General features: G+C 43.0%; 1 protein-coding gene across 1 annotated transcript; it reads left to right on the top strand.

Annotated features, from left to right (window-relative positions):
* Window positions 1-1,368: 1,368 nt before the first annotated feature.
* On the top strand, window positions 1,369-12,365 carry LOC120379784 (1,25-dihydroxyvitamin D(3) 24-hydroxylase, mitochondrial). The gene is made up of 12 exons (XM_039497292.1): window positions 1,369-2,280; window positions 2,484-2,674; window positions 3,373-3,466; window positions 3,947-4,043; window positions 4,678-4,769; window positions 5,560-5,671; window positions 7,171-7,316; window positions 7,902-8,068; window positions 8,268-8,346; window positions 9,127-9,321; window positions 9,446-9,557; window positions 10,534-12,365. The coding sequence occupies exons 1-11, from the start codon at window positions 1,999-2,001 to the stop codon at window positions 9,554-9,556; spliced, it is 1,566 nt and encodes a 521-aa protein (XP_039353226.1). The 5' UTR covers window positions 1,369-1,998; the 3' UTR covers window position 9,557; window positions 10,534-12,365.
* Window positions 12,366-12,766: the final 401 nt, after the last annotated feature.

Raw genomic sequence — 12,766 nt, 5'->3', positions numbered from 1 at the left:
TAAACTTTTTGCTAGAATTAATGCATATGCTTTTATTTTTCTCTATGCAGATGATCTCTAACCAAATTATGACTATTAGCTGCATTTCAAATGTTAATATTAATTACTAATTATCATTATTAATACAAGCCTAATCCTTATCCTAGTTTTTCCATGGTGTCCAGGTGTATATGTTATTTTCTGGATACTGGATCGTGACCTTTATTCTTATGCTCTGAAAAGTTATTTTTTGTTTCCTAACCTGCTCTCTCTCATGCATATGCATATACCTCTTTTTTTCTCTTTTCTCTCTCTCTCAACATTATCATCATTTCTCCTTTGGACAATTGATATAGTTGCAATAGGTACAACAGCTCTCCAAGCAAACAACAAAATAAATATGATTTAATCTGTTTTTTTAATTATAAAAGTTATGGAAATAGAAATCCAACTTATTGGTAAGATGTGATATTTATTTCAAAAATGAAATGTCATAGAATTCTTTTCATTTTGGGCAGCATATTGAAAATCATAAATCTCTCTAGTTGTCTTAAACTGTTCCTTTCATGCTGGTAATTATCATTACTGTAGCCCATTATTTTTGAATGCTTTTTCAAACACTGCAGGGAAGAGAAATCGATGAACTGCCATGAGGCTATATGCAGGTATGTCAACTCCCTAGGACACCAAAACACCAAAGACAGCTATGGTAACCATGAACATGCTCAGGCTGGTGTGGTAAAATATTTCGCTGAATCAAGTGTCCTTAGGCAGCTCGGAACATCATTCCAGATAGAGACGATCTGCCTTACCTGGGCAGTAGGCTATATTGTGCCTTTAACAGCACAGCCGTGGGGGAGAGAGTGCTGAGATGTACCATCCCTCCAGGAACACAAACCCCTCTGCCACCCATACTCAACCAGAGCAATTCGGTAACTGATCTGCCCCATCCCAGGTTTCTCCTGCTCCTCCTTCCCTCTCTTATCCCCAGCTCCTGCCCCAGTCTATCAATCGGACTTTCTCCTTCCCCTGTTTCCCCAGGCTTGGGGGCCACCCTGCACAAACTCTACCCACCCTCCTCTCCGATATGTCCCCTCTGCCCCCCAGCACCGAGCGGAGTCAGGGCAGCGCCTTCAGCAGATGCTGCTCCGCGCTCAGCACCAGCGCAGGGGGAGAGAGGCACTGTCAGGCAACACACTCCCTCACCCGCAGTCAGCTGACCCCCTTAATGAACCGCCTGCCCCGCCGCGGGGTCCCGGGGCCACGCCACCGGAGTCCCGACCCGCCCCACCCAGCTCTCCTATTGGTCCCAGGTTAAAGTCCAACAGACATCCCCAAGTGCTATATATACACACATCTCCGCCCGGCTATGGGAAACCACAGAGCGGGAGAGAGGGCAGCATCATCTCTGCTTGCAGCCAGAGCCTATCTGCCACCTGAGAGCCAGGGCCCCTTTGCCACCTGCAGCCAGCTCCCCTCCGACACCCAGAGCCAGCGCTCCCTGCCACCTGCAGCCAGGGCCCCCCTGCCACCTGAGAGCCAGAGCCCCTCTGACACCCAGAGCCAGAGCCCCTCTGCCACCTGAGAGCCAGAGCCCCTCTGCCACCAGCAGCCAGGGCCCCTCTGACACCCAGAGCCAGGGCCCCCCTGCCACCTGAGAGCCAGAGCCCCTCTGCCACCAGCAGCCAGCGCCCCTCTGACACCCAGAGCCAGAGCCCCTCTGCCACCTGCAGCCAGCTTCCCTCCCACACCCAGAGCTAGCGCCCCCTGCCACCTGCAGCCAGAGCCCCTCTGCCACCCAGAGCCAGAGCCCCCTGCCACCTGCAGCCAGAGCCCCTCTGACACCTGAGAGCCAGCGCTCCCTGCCACCTGAGATCCAGAGCCCCTCTGACACCTGAGAGCCAGGGCCCCCCTGCCACCCAGAGCCAGAGCCCCTCTGACACCTGCAGCCCCGCAAGGCCACCTGCCTCTCCCGGCCAGGTCCCCCCGACCAGCCGCTTTGCGCCCACCCCCGTGGTGATGAGCTCCCCCTTGAAGAGAGCCCCGCTGCTCAGGTCCTTCCTGACGCTGCGCGATGCCAGCACGCAGCAGCAGCAGCAGCAGCAGCAGCAGCCCCGGCTGCCCACATCCTCCGCCTGCGCCTTCCACCCTAAGGCGGAGGAGGTGGCGCCGAGCGAGCCGGCTCCCCACTGCAGGGGGCACCCCCTCTCCGCCCTGCCCGGCCCCACCAACTGGCCCCTGCTGGGCAGCCTGCCGGACGTCCTCTGGAAAGGGGGGCTCAAGAAGCAGCACGAGACGCTGGTAAAAATACCCATCAGCTGGGGCTGGAGGCGGGAGGCTGCGGAGGGAGGCGCCGAGGGGGTTCCCGGGTGGCTCAGCCGCGCGCCTGGGGTCTGCCTTGCTCCAGATGCACTTCGCCTGGGGCCAAGCATGGAGGGCAGGGGAGGGGAGGGCATCGCAGCTGGGCTGTTCCCTGCGCTCACCTGGGACTCTCCTTGCCCTAGGCTGATTACCACCGAAAATATGGGAAGATTTTCCGCATGAAGCTGGGCGCCTTTGACTCAGTTCACATCGGAGCCCCCTGCTTGTTGGAAGCGCTGTACCGGAAAGAGAGCGCTTACCCCCAGAGGCTGGAGATCAAGCCCTGGAAAGTCTACCGGGACTACAGAGACGAGGGCTACGGGCTCCTGATCCTGTAAGTGGAGCTGGGGATCTGAGCATCTCGGGGTGGGCAGGGACGAGCACCTGAGCCACAGCCCAGGGAAATCCCTCAGCGGGATGTGAGAAATAACTTGAGCCCTTAACCTCCCTGCCTCACTGCAAAGTTGAAGACAGATACAGTGCGGGACTCGGTGAAATCAAGGATGCAAAGAGGAGAACGGGCGCAGCAGCAGCCTCACAGCTGATAACGCTGCCGGGCATGCTGTGCAAATAGAGCGAGGTGCCAGCAACGATGCCAAAGCCCCATTTTAGGAAATCAATCTTGCTTGCAACGGCTCTGCCTTGCTCAAGGCACGTGCCTATCCCGGCAAAAGGCGATTTCCAATTTACAGTGCAGTGATGCTATACACCTCCCACTATCATTAAACGTGTAATATTTAGTTGCCATGAAGACCAGCTGTGCTTTAGCTTATCTTTGCATCCTTACCCACTGGAAGCTAATTCCTCTGAAGTGATGACATGATCATTAACCAGACATAACTGTACTTATTACACATTTTATCTGTTTCTTATTCTTTTTTCCGCTACTTTTTAATGTGATGAAGATGTATTGATACCTTAATGCTGTTAGTAAATATGCTCCCAATTTGCAATAGTTTGATTAAGCTTGGACATTGTAGTTGCTTTGCTTCGTTTTTAACTTTGCTCTTTTCTTGCCGTTATTTAATCTAGAGAAGGAAAGGACTGGCAGAGAGTAAGAAGTGCCTTTCAAAAGAAGTTAATGAAGCCCACAGAAATCGTGAAACTGGATACCACAGTCAATGAGGTACTTCATGCTGAAAGAATGTGTGAACTGTCTTTTTCTCTTCCTTTAATCATTTTGTATGCAACTAACTCTTACAACAACATTAGGTAGTACGCTTTTTAATATCACTCAGGATAAAACTGTACACAAAGACTACATGAGAGTCTGATCCCAAAGCAGTACAAACTGAGAAGCTGATGGCTAAGGCCCTGGTCAAGATCTAGATACCATAAGAAGCATAGAGAATTACTGTGGTGCTTTGCAGTAGTCTTCCCTTAAATATGTTGCTGTAACTATTCTGTGCTTTAGTTTATTCTGATACAAATCCACCAGAATTTACAATTGTAACTCCTCTGGATAGAATAATCTTTTAAAAATATTTATCCAATGCTTTGAGATTCTCTCTGTTGAACTTGAAGAGTACTAGATAAGCAGTTCAAACCCTCTGCTTAGGATCAAGAAACCAAACTTGGCTTCAAAACTTCTTCTCCCATCATTTAGGTCCTGGTGGATTTCATGAACAGAATAGATGATCTTTGTAACCACAATGGTGAAATTGAAGACATATATTCAGAATTCAACAAATGGTCCTTTGAAAGTAAGTTTTCTTCTTTATAATTGAAAATTACATTCATATTAACACCTGTTATGACATTTTAATTTGGACTAAATGTTAGCAACTATACTATAGGCAACAATCCTGTGCTAGTCCCACAGGGTTGGATTAGATATGGCTAAAAGGTTTCCTCCATCTCTAACTTCTGATTTTATGATGTTTGCTAACAATGTCAAAAAAATTAGATTTTGATAGTTCTGATGCAATAAATAAATAAATAAATAAACAAGACATATGCATCTTTAATAGGACATTCAAAATCCCCTTAAATGTGCATTAGGGAATCCCATTAGCTCATTTGGCAAATAAGGTGACTGTGAGGTGCACAGTAAGAGATGCCACTTAAATGAAGGGGTCAGTGGCAAGCCTTCCCTGGAAAGAGCTCCACTTCCCATGGGTGTCATGACTAGATTTCCCTGCTGCGATATTGGAGCCCCACTGAGTTTGCGCCAGTCAGTACAGAGGGAATCTTGAACTACCCTGAAGTATCTAGGCTTTTGCTTGTACATAAGAATGTATCCTAGAACTAGGAATATTTTTCAGAAGGTTAATTGAGTAAGTGGTGGATACTAGTCTAGATGCTCTTGTGTAACTACACATATATATTAAATCACAGGTATCTGCTTGGTGTTGTATGGGAAGAGGTTTGGACTCCTGCAGCGGGATGTGGGAGACGAAGGCCTGAACTTCATCAAGGCTGTAAAAACGGTATGGAGAAGGCTTAGGCCCAGACCCTTAGGGGCAATGAGGCACCTAACTCCTGTTGAAATCAATGGGAATTAGGTGTCTAAATAGCTTTGAGGAGCTGGACCTTAGTCCTTAAGCACATTGCTCATCATCTGCTCTACGTACAAACACAGTTCCTGAGACAGAGCACTGTTTTTTTTTTTAAATCAGTGCACTGAATTAGTGAGTTTTATTTTGTTGCTTCACTCCCTAATTTCCAGGGCACATCATAAAACAGACATAAATTCAAGGCACAATTTTTCAAACATTGCCTATACATTTACAACTTTGCACTTGCAAAGACACATATTTACATGTCCAAAGCAGGTAACTGGACATCTAACTGCCAGATTTGCCTTCTGACTAAACTGTACCAAAAAAGGGTATAAAATAATAAACCAGCCCTAGAAACATGTTTGGGCTACTGATTAAATCTTTTGTCTAAAGAACAGGCACACATGATGCAACATCATTACCTTCATTAGGATGTCATGCCTATGTGAGATTGTTAAAATTACTCATTTGCATGTGCAGATATAGGGGATTTTGTGCATAACAGATGCATGCGTACTCACTTTTTACAGCACACTTGCTGTGGTCCTAGTTCAAACATGAATCCTTTCTGTCCAAGATAGACACCCCATCAGAACCACAATTCTGAGTTACAGTGAGAATTCTATTTCTTTTTGTTAATCCACTTTTTTTCACAAAGCATAATTGTTTGGTGATAACTCAGAGTGAACAAAGGTGTGTTTTTTCTTCTTCATTACAGATGATGGGCACTTTCGGGATGATGATGGTGACCCCAGTTGAACTTCATAAAAGTCTGAACACAAAAGTCTGGCAAGCTCATACCAACGCATGGGACAATATCTTTAAAACAGGTAATTTTTAAATACAAATCCCACATGTTTATGAACTACTGGGAATTCCTACTAGGAATTCACTCACTTATAATTGTTACTGCATTGCAAAGCTGCTGATTGCTGACCTTCTCACAAAGTGCAACATAAGACACTTTTGCTTCTTACTCCAAACCACTAACTCAGAATGTGAGAGCACTGTTTACACTGCTCCCACCAAGTTTACTTGGCTCTGACTTAGTTATGACTAACACTTTGCTTTGTCTGTAAACAAATGATGCATAGGGAAAACCCATCAGTTTGGGAAAGGCCCAGCAGTCTGGAAACAGCTTAATGGGTGGTTTCACGTTAGTCTCTAAAGAAAGGTAAATAGACTGAAAGCTGGATATTGCACAAAACTCAGCACATTTGAGAGAGGTAGGTAGCAGGATGCACCATGTTCTTAAGGCTGTTCTTGAGAGACAGGGACTTTGCATGCTACAGACCGATGCATGTTAAAAGTTAAAGAATTATGATGAAGCTGAAATTCAATAACCTTATAAGTGCAGACGTCCAAAGTGACAGAGCACTGTATGGTTCTTTTGAACAGCTGTTCCTGTTGATTTTGGTTCTACTGGCCTTTGAAATTAACAAAAGATACTGTATCTTCAGATATTAAGATGGGATTTTCTCTTTCAGACAGCCTGTGAATGTTCAAGTTAAAAATTAAGCAAGGTTGTGTAGCTCAGATTATTGTAACGCTGACCGGAATATTTATTCCCACAATTATACAGTGATTCATATTTAAGGTTCATATCTGTTGTATGATAGAGGAAAATATACACCACTTCACCATGCCCAGTTTGGTGCATTTCATTGCTTTTTAATCTGTGTGTTTTTAAAAAACAAACCATAAAAGCTTGCTTCATTCATAAGGGGCAACTTCTGACAGCCTGACTTGTGTCTTTCTTATAACTGGTCCCAATGAGGCTACTCATGGAGCAAAGTAGTACTCATTGTGAATAAGGATGGCAAAATCTGGCACACTATGTTCAAAGAAAAAATACTTTATCAATTTGGGATCTGGTATTTACCTTCATAGGATAAACACATTGCAAAGATTCCAAAAAAATCCCCCCAAACACCTAGGATATTTTTATGCTAAAATGCCCAACTCTCCTTGACTTCCAAATCCCATTGTCCCCTTTGAATATCCAAGCCAATGAACTTTATCCTTAAATTAGCTACAACCGATGTATCCATACTTGAATGTGTAGCTTACATCAAAGGTCATTGATTTCTTTCATAGTTCTACAAGGTAGAATGCCGTCTAACATTCAGTAGTTTCTTCTGGCCATCCCTGATGTGGTTGTTTCAGTGCAGGAAGGGATACTCACATGAAAGGGCAACATTAGTTTGGTGGTGGTGGCTCAATAAACATTGTCTCCTCTCTCATGATCACTGGTGTAAATATGTTTTTCCTTTGAGTTTTGATGATTTTTTAGTAACTTTCTGATCACTTCCTCCCCGTCTATCCCCAGCCAAGTGTTCAATTGACAGCAGACTGGAGAAATATTCTGCCAATCCCAGTGAAGATTTCCTGTGCGATATTTACTTTGGGAGTCAACTCTCCAAGAAGGAACTGTATGCTGCTATCACAGAGTTCCAGATTGCAGGAGTTGAAACGGTAAAACTGGTTTGTTTTCAGCAAGTTGTTTGTTTTGTTGTAATTCTGGCATTGCTGATAGCTATCACATACCAGACTGTGGGCTGTTCTCTACGTTCAGTGCACATCGAGATTACACACATGGAGCTGTGAATGTTTGTTGTTAGTCTCATTTTTAATATGCGCATCCTCACAGTCACTGAAGTTATCATCATGGCAGTTACCTAATTTTGCAGCTCTATCAAACCTTTCTGCCAGTAAGGGCAGGATATCAGATATCTAACATAGTCTAATATCTAATATAGTCTAATATCTGCATAGTCACTTAAACTGAGTTGCAAGGATGCACGTGCAATTTTACCTAAAAGAACTACATGGTGATATTTTAACATTCTCCTTTCCCCAGTTCTTGTTCACTATCCTTTCCCCAGTTCTTTAGAGAACAATGGGCAGAAAGATCACATTATCTTAGGCTTAGGCAAGACTGAAGAGTTTTCCAGTGTAAGGCAGAAGGCTGCCCATACTATGCACATAATATGGATAGTCACGTTGCTTGATGTTCTGGTGTCTTAGTCATCAGTGCTTTCTTTTCTGGTCATGTTTCAGACTGCCAATAGTTTACTGTGGGCTCTGTATAACATTTCACGCAATCCCCACGTTCAGCAGAAGCTTTTCCAGGAAATACAGAGTGCAGTGTCTGCTAATGAGAGTCCAGATGCTGAGGACCTGAAGAAAATGCCTTACCTAAAAGCATGTCTGAAAGAATCTATGAGGTAAAAATCTTTAGATAACTTCTACATAAAGCAAAATGGGCTCTGTTTGATCACAATGGTCATCTTATATGGGGAAAGGTATTCTAGTGGGTATAACTACTTCAAAATGACCACCTAGGTGTTCAGAGTAAAATATTGGCCATATCTATGAGGAGACAAAATCATGGTAGATTAATTCAATTTATGTATTTTACTATAGGATAACACCATCTGTGCCATTTACCACTCGCACTCTTGACAAAGAAACAATGCTTGGGGACTATGTGCTACCTGAAGGGGTGAGTAGAATTTGTTACTGTAGGTAGATTAAAATAAGTATTTTACAATAGACTTATCAATACAGGGTAACCACTCCAGTCTGAAAATGACTCAGTTATTTGCTGGTTACAGACTAGTTCCCATTGCTTAAGGTGGTGATAAGCTTTTATGAAGCATTCAGACAGCATAGTCATGAGCTAATACCTAAAAAGATGAAGGAACTGAATGTTGACGATAAAATATTAAGATTTCCCAGAAATTGAAAACCACTGAAATGTAGGATAAAATTAGATTAATGAAATGAATGCCTCAAATTATAAAGGGAATAATCTCAGACATTCATTTTTCACTCTTCTCAGTCTGCCCCTCCCCCCCCCTTCTGCTATTCCTTATTTTTCATCTTAGATTTGGTACATCTCAATAGGCTACAAAGCTAGCGTGAAAGAAGTACAATAATTCTCTATCTAATCTCCGCTCTTAACATCTGTCCTGTTGCAACTCCACTGGCTTCAACGGAGTAGCACCTGCTTACACTGGAACTAAAGTTAACTCATATTTCCAAAGAATTTTAGGGTTGATTCCAAGACATTCTTCATATTTTCTGTTATTTCATATCTGTTGGGTGGCAGTGTCTGTCTGCTCTTTGAAGATTGTTTCATACACCCAGAAAAGTACTTTTTTGAGAAAATAACTTTTGCTTCACTTTTTTTTTAAATCAGCTTTTTCCATTAATACAAAATGACTCACTCAGTTATTCCAAAAGTTCTTAACTGAACTTCTCCTTCTGCTTTTGTTTCCAGACAGTGTTGATGTTAAACAGTCATGCCTTGGGATCCAATGAAGAGTACTTTAGTGACTGGACTACCTTTAAACCGGAGCGCTGGCTTCAGAAGAATATAATAAATCCTTTTGCTCATATTCCGTTTGGCATTGGGAGGAGGATGTGCGTTGGGCGTCGCTTAGCTGAACTACAACTTCATTTAGCTCTTTGCTGGGTAAATATTACATTGCCACATTCTTTAAACAGCAAGGAACTGGTCTGATTATATGATTAAAAAATTAGGCTAGTGAGCCAAAGTCATGCTCGGCATCCTGTAACTCATGTTTTTGTCTTTACAGCTTGTTCGCAAATATCAGATTATAGCAACTGATAGTAAACCAGTAGAAACTCTGCATTCAGGAATACTAATCCCCAGCCGAGAACTTCCAATTGCCTTTAGAAGACGATGAGGTAAAGTGGATAAGTGCCTTTGGCACACAGTAGACTCCATTCTGCTCTATGTAGTAGTATGCCACTTCGAAATTCAGTGGGGCTGTTCAGGCAGAGCAGATTTTGGCCTATACAATCTAACATCATTGCATGAAGATTCATATTTCTTAGAGGTCATTATGCTTCACTGCCTTTAAATAACTCTTGTAAACTGCAAAAGAAGCTAGGAATTGCATAATAGGTTGATATAGCTTTCCAGCCTTTGATTGTATTAAGTATAATGCGCCACAACAGTCTGCTTCTGTCCTCCAGACAGATAACGAAAACCCACCCGTTTTTTCCCCCAATTATATCATTCATTAGCTGGAATCCAGTAGATGTTTTTCTTCTGCATTTCAAGAAGGCCTTATCCTGAAAATAGCATTAGATTTTTCCAATGTACTAAATCAGAGTGTTGGTCCATCTAGTTTCACCAATGGCAAACAATTGATCCTGACGATAAAGGCAAAACACACCAAGACAAGCAATAGAATTGCTTGATCTCCACTTGCATAGCACTTGCATTATTAACAAAGGTGGGCCAGTCCAGGAGCCTGGATTCAAATTAGAGCTTGGAGTTCAGATTCAAGGTCAAATAAGGCTATGCTTTGATTCTGATGATGCCAAAGTAGCATGAATTTATGTGAGACTTCAGCTCCAAATAGCAAGATACTATAAAATCAGCTGTACGCAGGCCTGATTTAGCTTGTACTAAAGCCAAATGTAAATTGGAAAATTAGGTTTCTTGTGGATTTAGATCTGAGCCAGAACCAAGCCCTCAAAATAGGGTTTAAGTGAAACTTAAATGTCATATAGGCTGTTTACTAGTCTATTAGACAAGAGAAAAATTCACCCTATGTGAATTAAGTAGGGATATTAACCATATTCTAGGCTCTGCTTAACATACTTAGATTGTACAGAACTGATCATTACATGAATGGATTCTCTGTTTATCCAGATTGTCTTCTGTGGACTCAGGACCATGCTATTGCTGCCTTTTCTGGTGACAGCACATGTGAATCTGGAATACCAAAGCCATTAAGGCACTAAGCACTGGAGAAATCGCCATGGACATGCCTTCAGCAATGCACTGATGAGAAGGACAGAAATACAGAGTCAACAAAAGCTCATGTAGTCCTTACACTGTATGAAACTGTTTCAGTTAGCAGGTTTTTCTAAATGCATTGCACAATCCTAAAATGAAAGAACAAAAATATTGTGCATCTTTGCATCTGTGGACCCATATACCAGAAAAGTTGAGGGAAATTCACTGTTTGAGAGTTTTATAGTGGGCTGTGGAACTCAATATAGGGCACCAGTCAGTACTGAGTGAAGGGTGTTACCAGCTGGAAGTTGTTCAGTGTTTGAGAAAGGAATTAGGCTCAATCCTATGTATGTCACAAAGGGTACATGGGAGTTATCAGGCATGATGGCCCTACTAGGTTGGGGGTGAGGTGGGATAGTGTGAAGAAATCTTGCCTTAATCTTTCCCAGGCTGTTCCAGTTTTGTGGATTCAGTTGAGGATTTCCATCTGCAGGGCTGTCAATTTGTGACCTTTTAACAAAAGAACTAATGAGGAAAATAATAGAAGTACATTTCCCGCTTAAAAGAGTTTTCTCTTATAAAGCATAGAATAAGATCAAAGCCATTTAGATGGACTTGTCCATGTATTTGAACCCTGCTTCTCTGTGACACAAGGAGTTCTCAAACTTCATTGCACTGCAACCCCCTTATGACAACAAAAATTACTACATGACCCCAGGAGCGGGGACCGAAGCCCGAGCCCCACCACCTGGGCGGGGGGCCTGTAACCTGATCTCCATCACCCAGGACTGAAGCCAAAGCCTGAGCCCCGCCACCCAGGGCTGAAGCCCTTGGGCTTCGGCCCGGGTGATTGGACTTGGGCTTTTGCTTCAGCCCTGGGCCCCAGCAAGTCTAACATCAGTCCTGGCGATCCCATTAAAACGGGGTCCCAAGCCACTTTGGTGTCCCAACCCACAGTTTGAGAACCTCTGCCATACACAATACTTGAAAATGGCTAGGCAGCTAATGTGCTGTGACTGCTGCTTATTACACTAATCATAATCTCTCACTGTTTCTTATGTTTCTGTTCCCTCACCCGCCACCATCCCTCCCAATTTGGCTTATTACATCTTTAGATTGTAAGCTCTCTGAGCCTGTGACTGTCTTTTTGTTATATGTGTAAACAGTACAATGCACAAAGGGGCCACTTAACTAGGCCTTGAGGAGTTACTGCAATACAAATTAAAATCTTAACAAGGGCAGCATTTTGTCAGATGAGCAATATAGAATACATGTATTTTTCAGATCTTAAAGCACCACAAACAAGAAGGATCCTAAATATTTCAAAGGGGGTTATTTATTGTGGGGATCATAGTTTGTAAAACTACACGTGATTTCAATATCTGTATCAATAGGTCTGAAGTGGTAATTGCCTTGCATGTGATGCAACACATAGTAACTAGCATATTTCCCCTTATATCGTTAAGGTGTATCTTATTTCTAATACAGAGTTTGTATATTATGTAAATTGCTTTTTAAAAAAAAAAAAAAGGAAGCCTATTTTTTAATTTGTTACTTTGAAAAGATGTAAAGTCTTAAAGTCTGTTTGCTTCCTAGAAAGGCTTGTTTCCCTTTCTTTAGGAGCTGGTTATGTTCATATTTCAAAGAACTGTATTATAGTGTATAAAGAAACTTGTGAACATCCTGCTCTTCCCATGAAATTTTGTAATAAAATAGTGTTTTTCCCCCAGAAATAAAAACAGTTTTCCATTCTTATTAAACACTTTTATTAATATAATAAATATGGTGATTCTTTCATGGTAAAGTATATAAACAGTTTCTCTAGCTTACTGAATAATTACTTTCCCTGACTCCGGAAATCACTAATTATCAGGGGTGGGGCCCTATTTATCCCCATAAAACGTGACAAGATCTGATTCCACTGTCTGACACACACAGCTCTGGTAGAGCTCCCTCTGGCTTCACACTCAGCAGGCTCTCGTGTCTGAGGCCCACCTCACTTGGCATTCTGTGCTTTAAGCTTTGTGAGTCTGAAAAGTCCCAAGGTCTGCCCCTGTCAGGAGTATCTAGGCACACGCCTGGGGTGCGGATCCTCTGTCTACCATCCCCTTCTGAGAGCTGAGACACGCACATGCCCTGGTCCAAC

The sequence above is a fragment of the Mauremys reevesii genome, linkage group 13 (genome assembly GCF_016161935.1).
Source record: "Mauremys reevesii isolate NIE-2019 linkage group 13, ASM1616193v1, whole genome shotgun sequence".
NCBI lineage: Eukaryota > Metazoa > Chordata > Testudines > Geoemydidae > Mauremys > Mauremys reevesii.
Note: the sequence above shows the minus strand (reverse complement) of the source record. Positions and strands in the feature narration are given on the sequence as shown.

Excerpts from the sequence above, each read along its gene's own strand:
- LOC120379784 (XM_039497292.1), top strand. The coding sequence starts at position 1,999 with ATGAGCTCCCCCTTGAAGAGAGCCCCGCTGCTCAGGTCCTTCCTGACG. Across the intron at positions 4,770-5,559 it reads TCATCAAGGCTGTAAAAACG|ATGATGGGCACTTTCGGGAT; the intron begins GTATGGAGAAGG and ends TCTTCATTACAG. Across the intron at positions 7,317-7,901 it reads AGATTGCAGGAGTTGAAACG|ACTGCCAATAGTTTACTGTG; the intron begins GTAAAACTGGTT and ends GTCATGTTTCAG.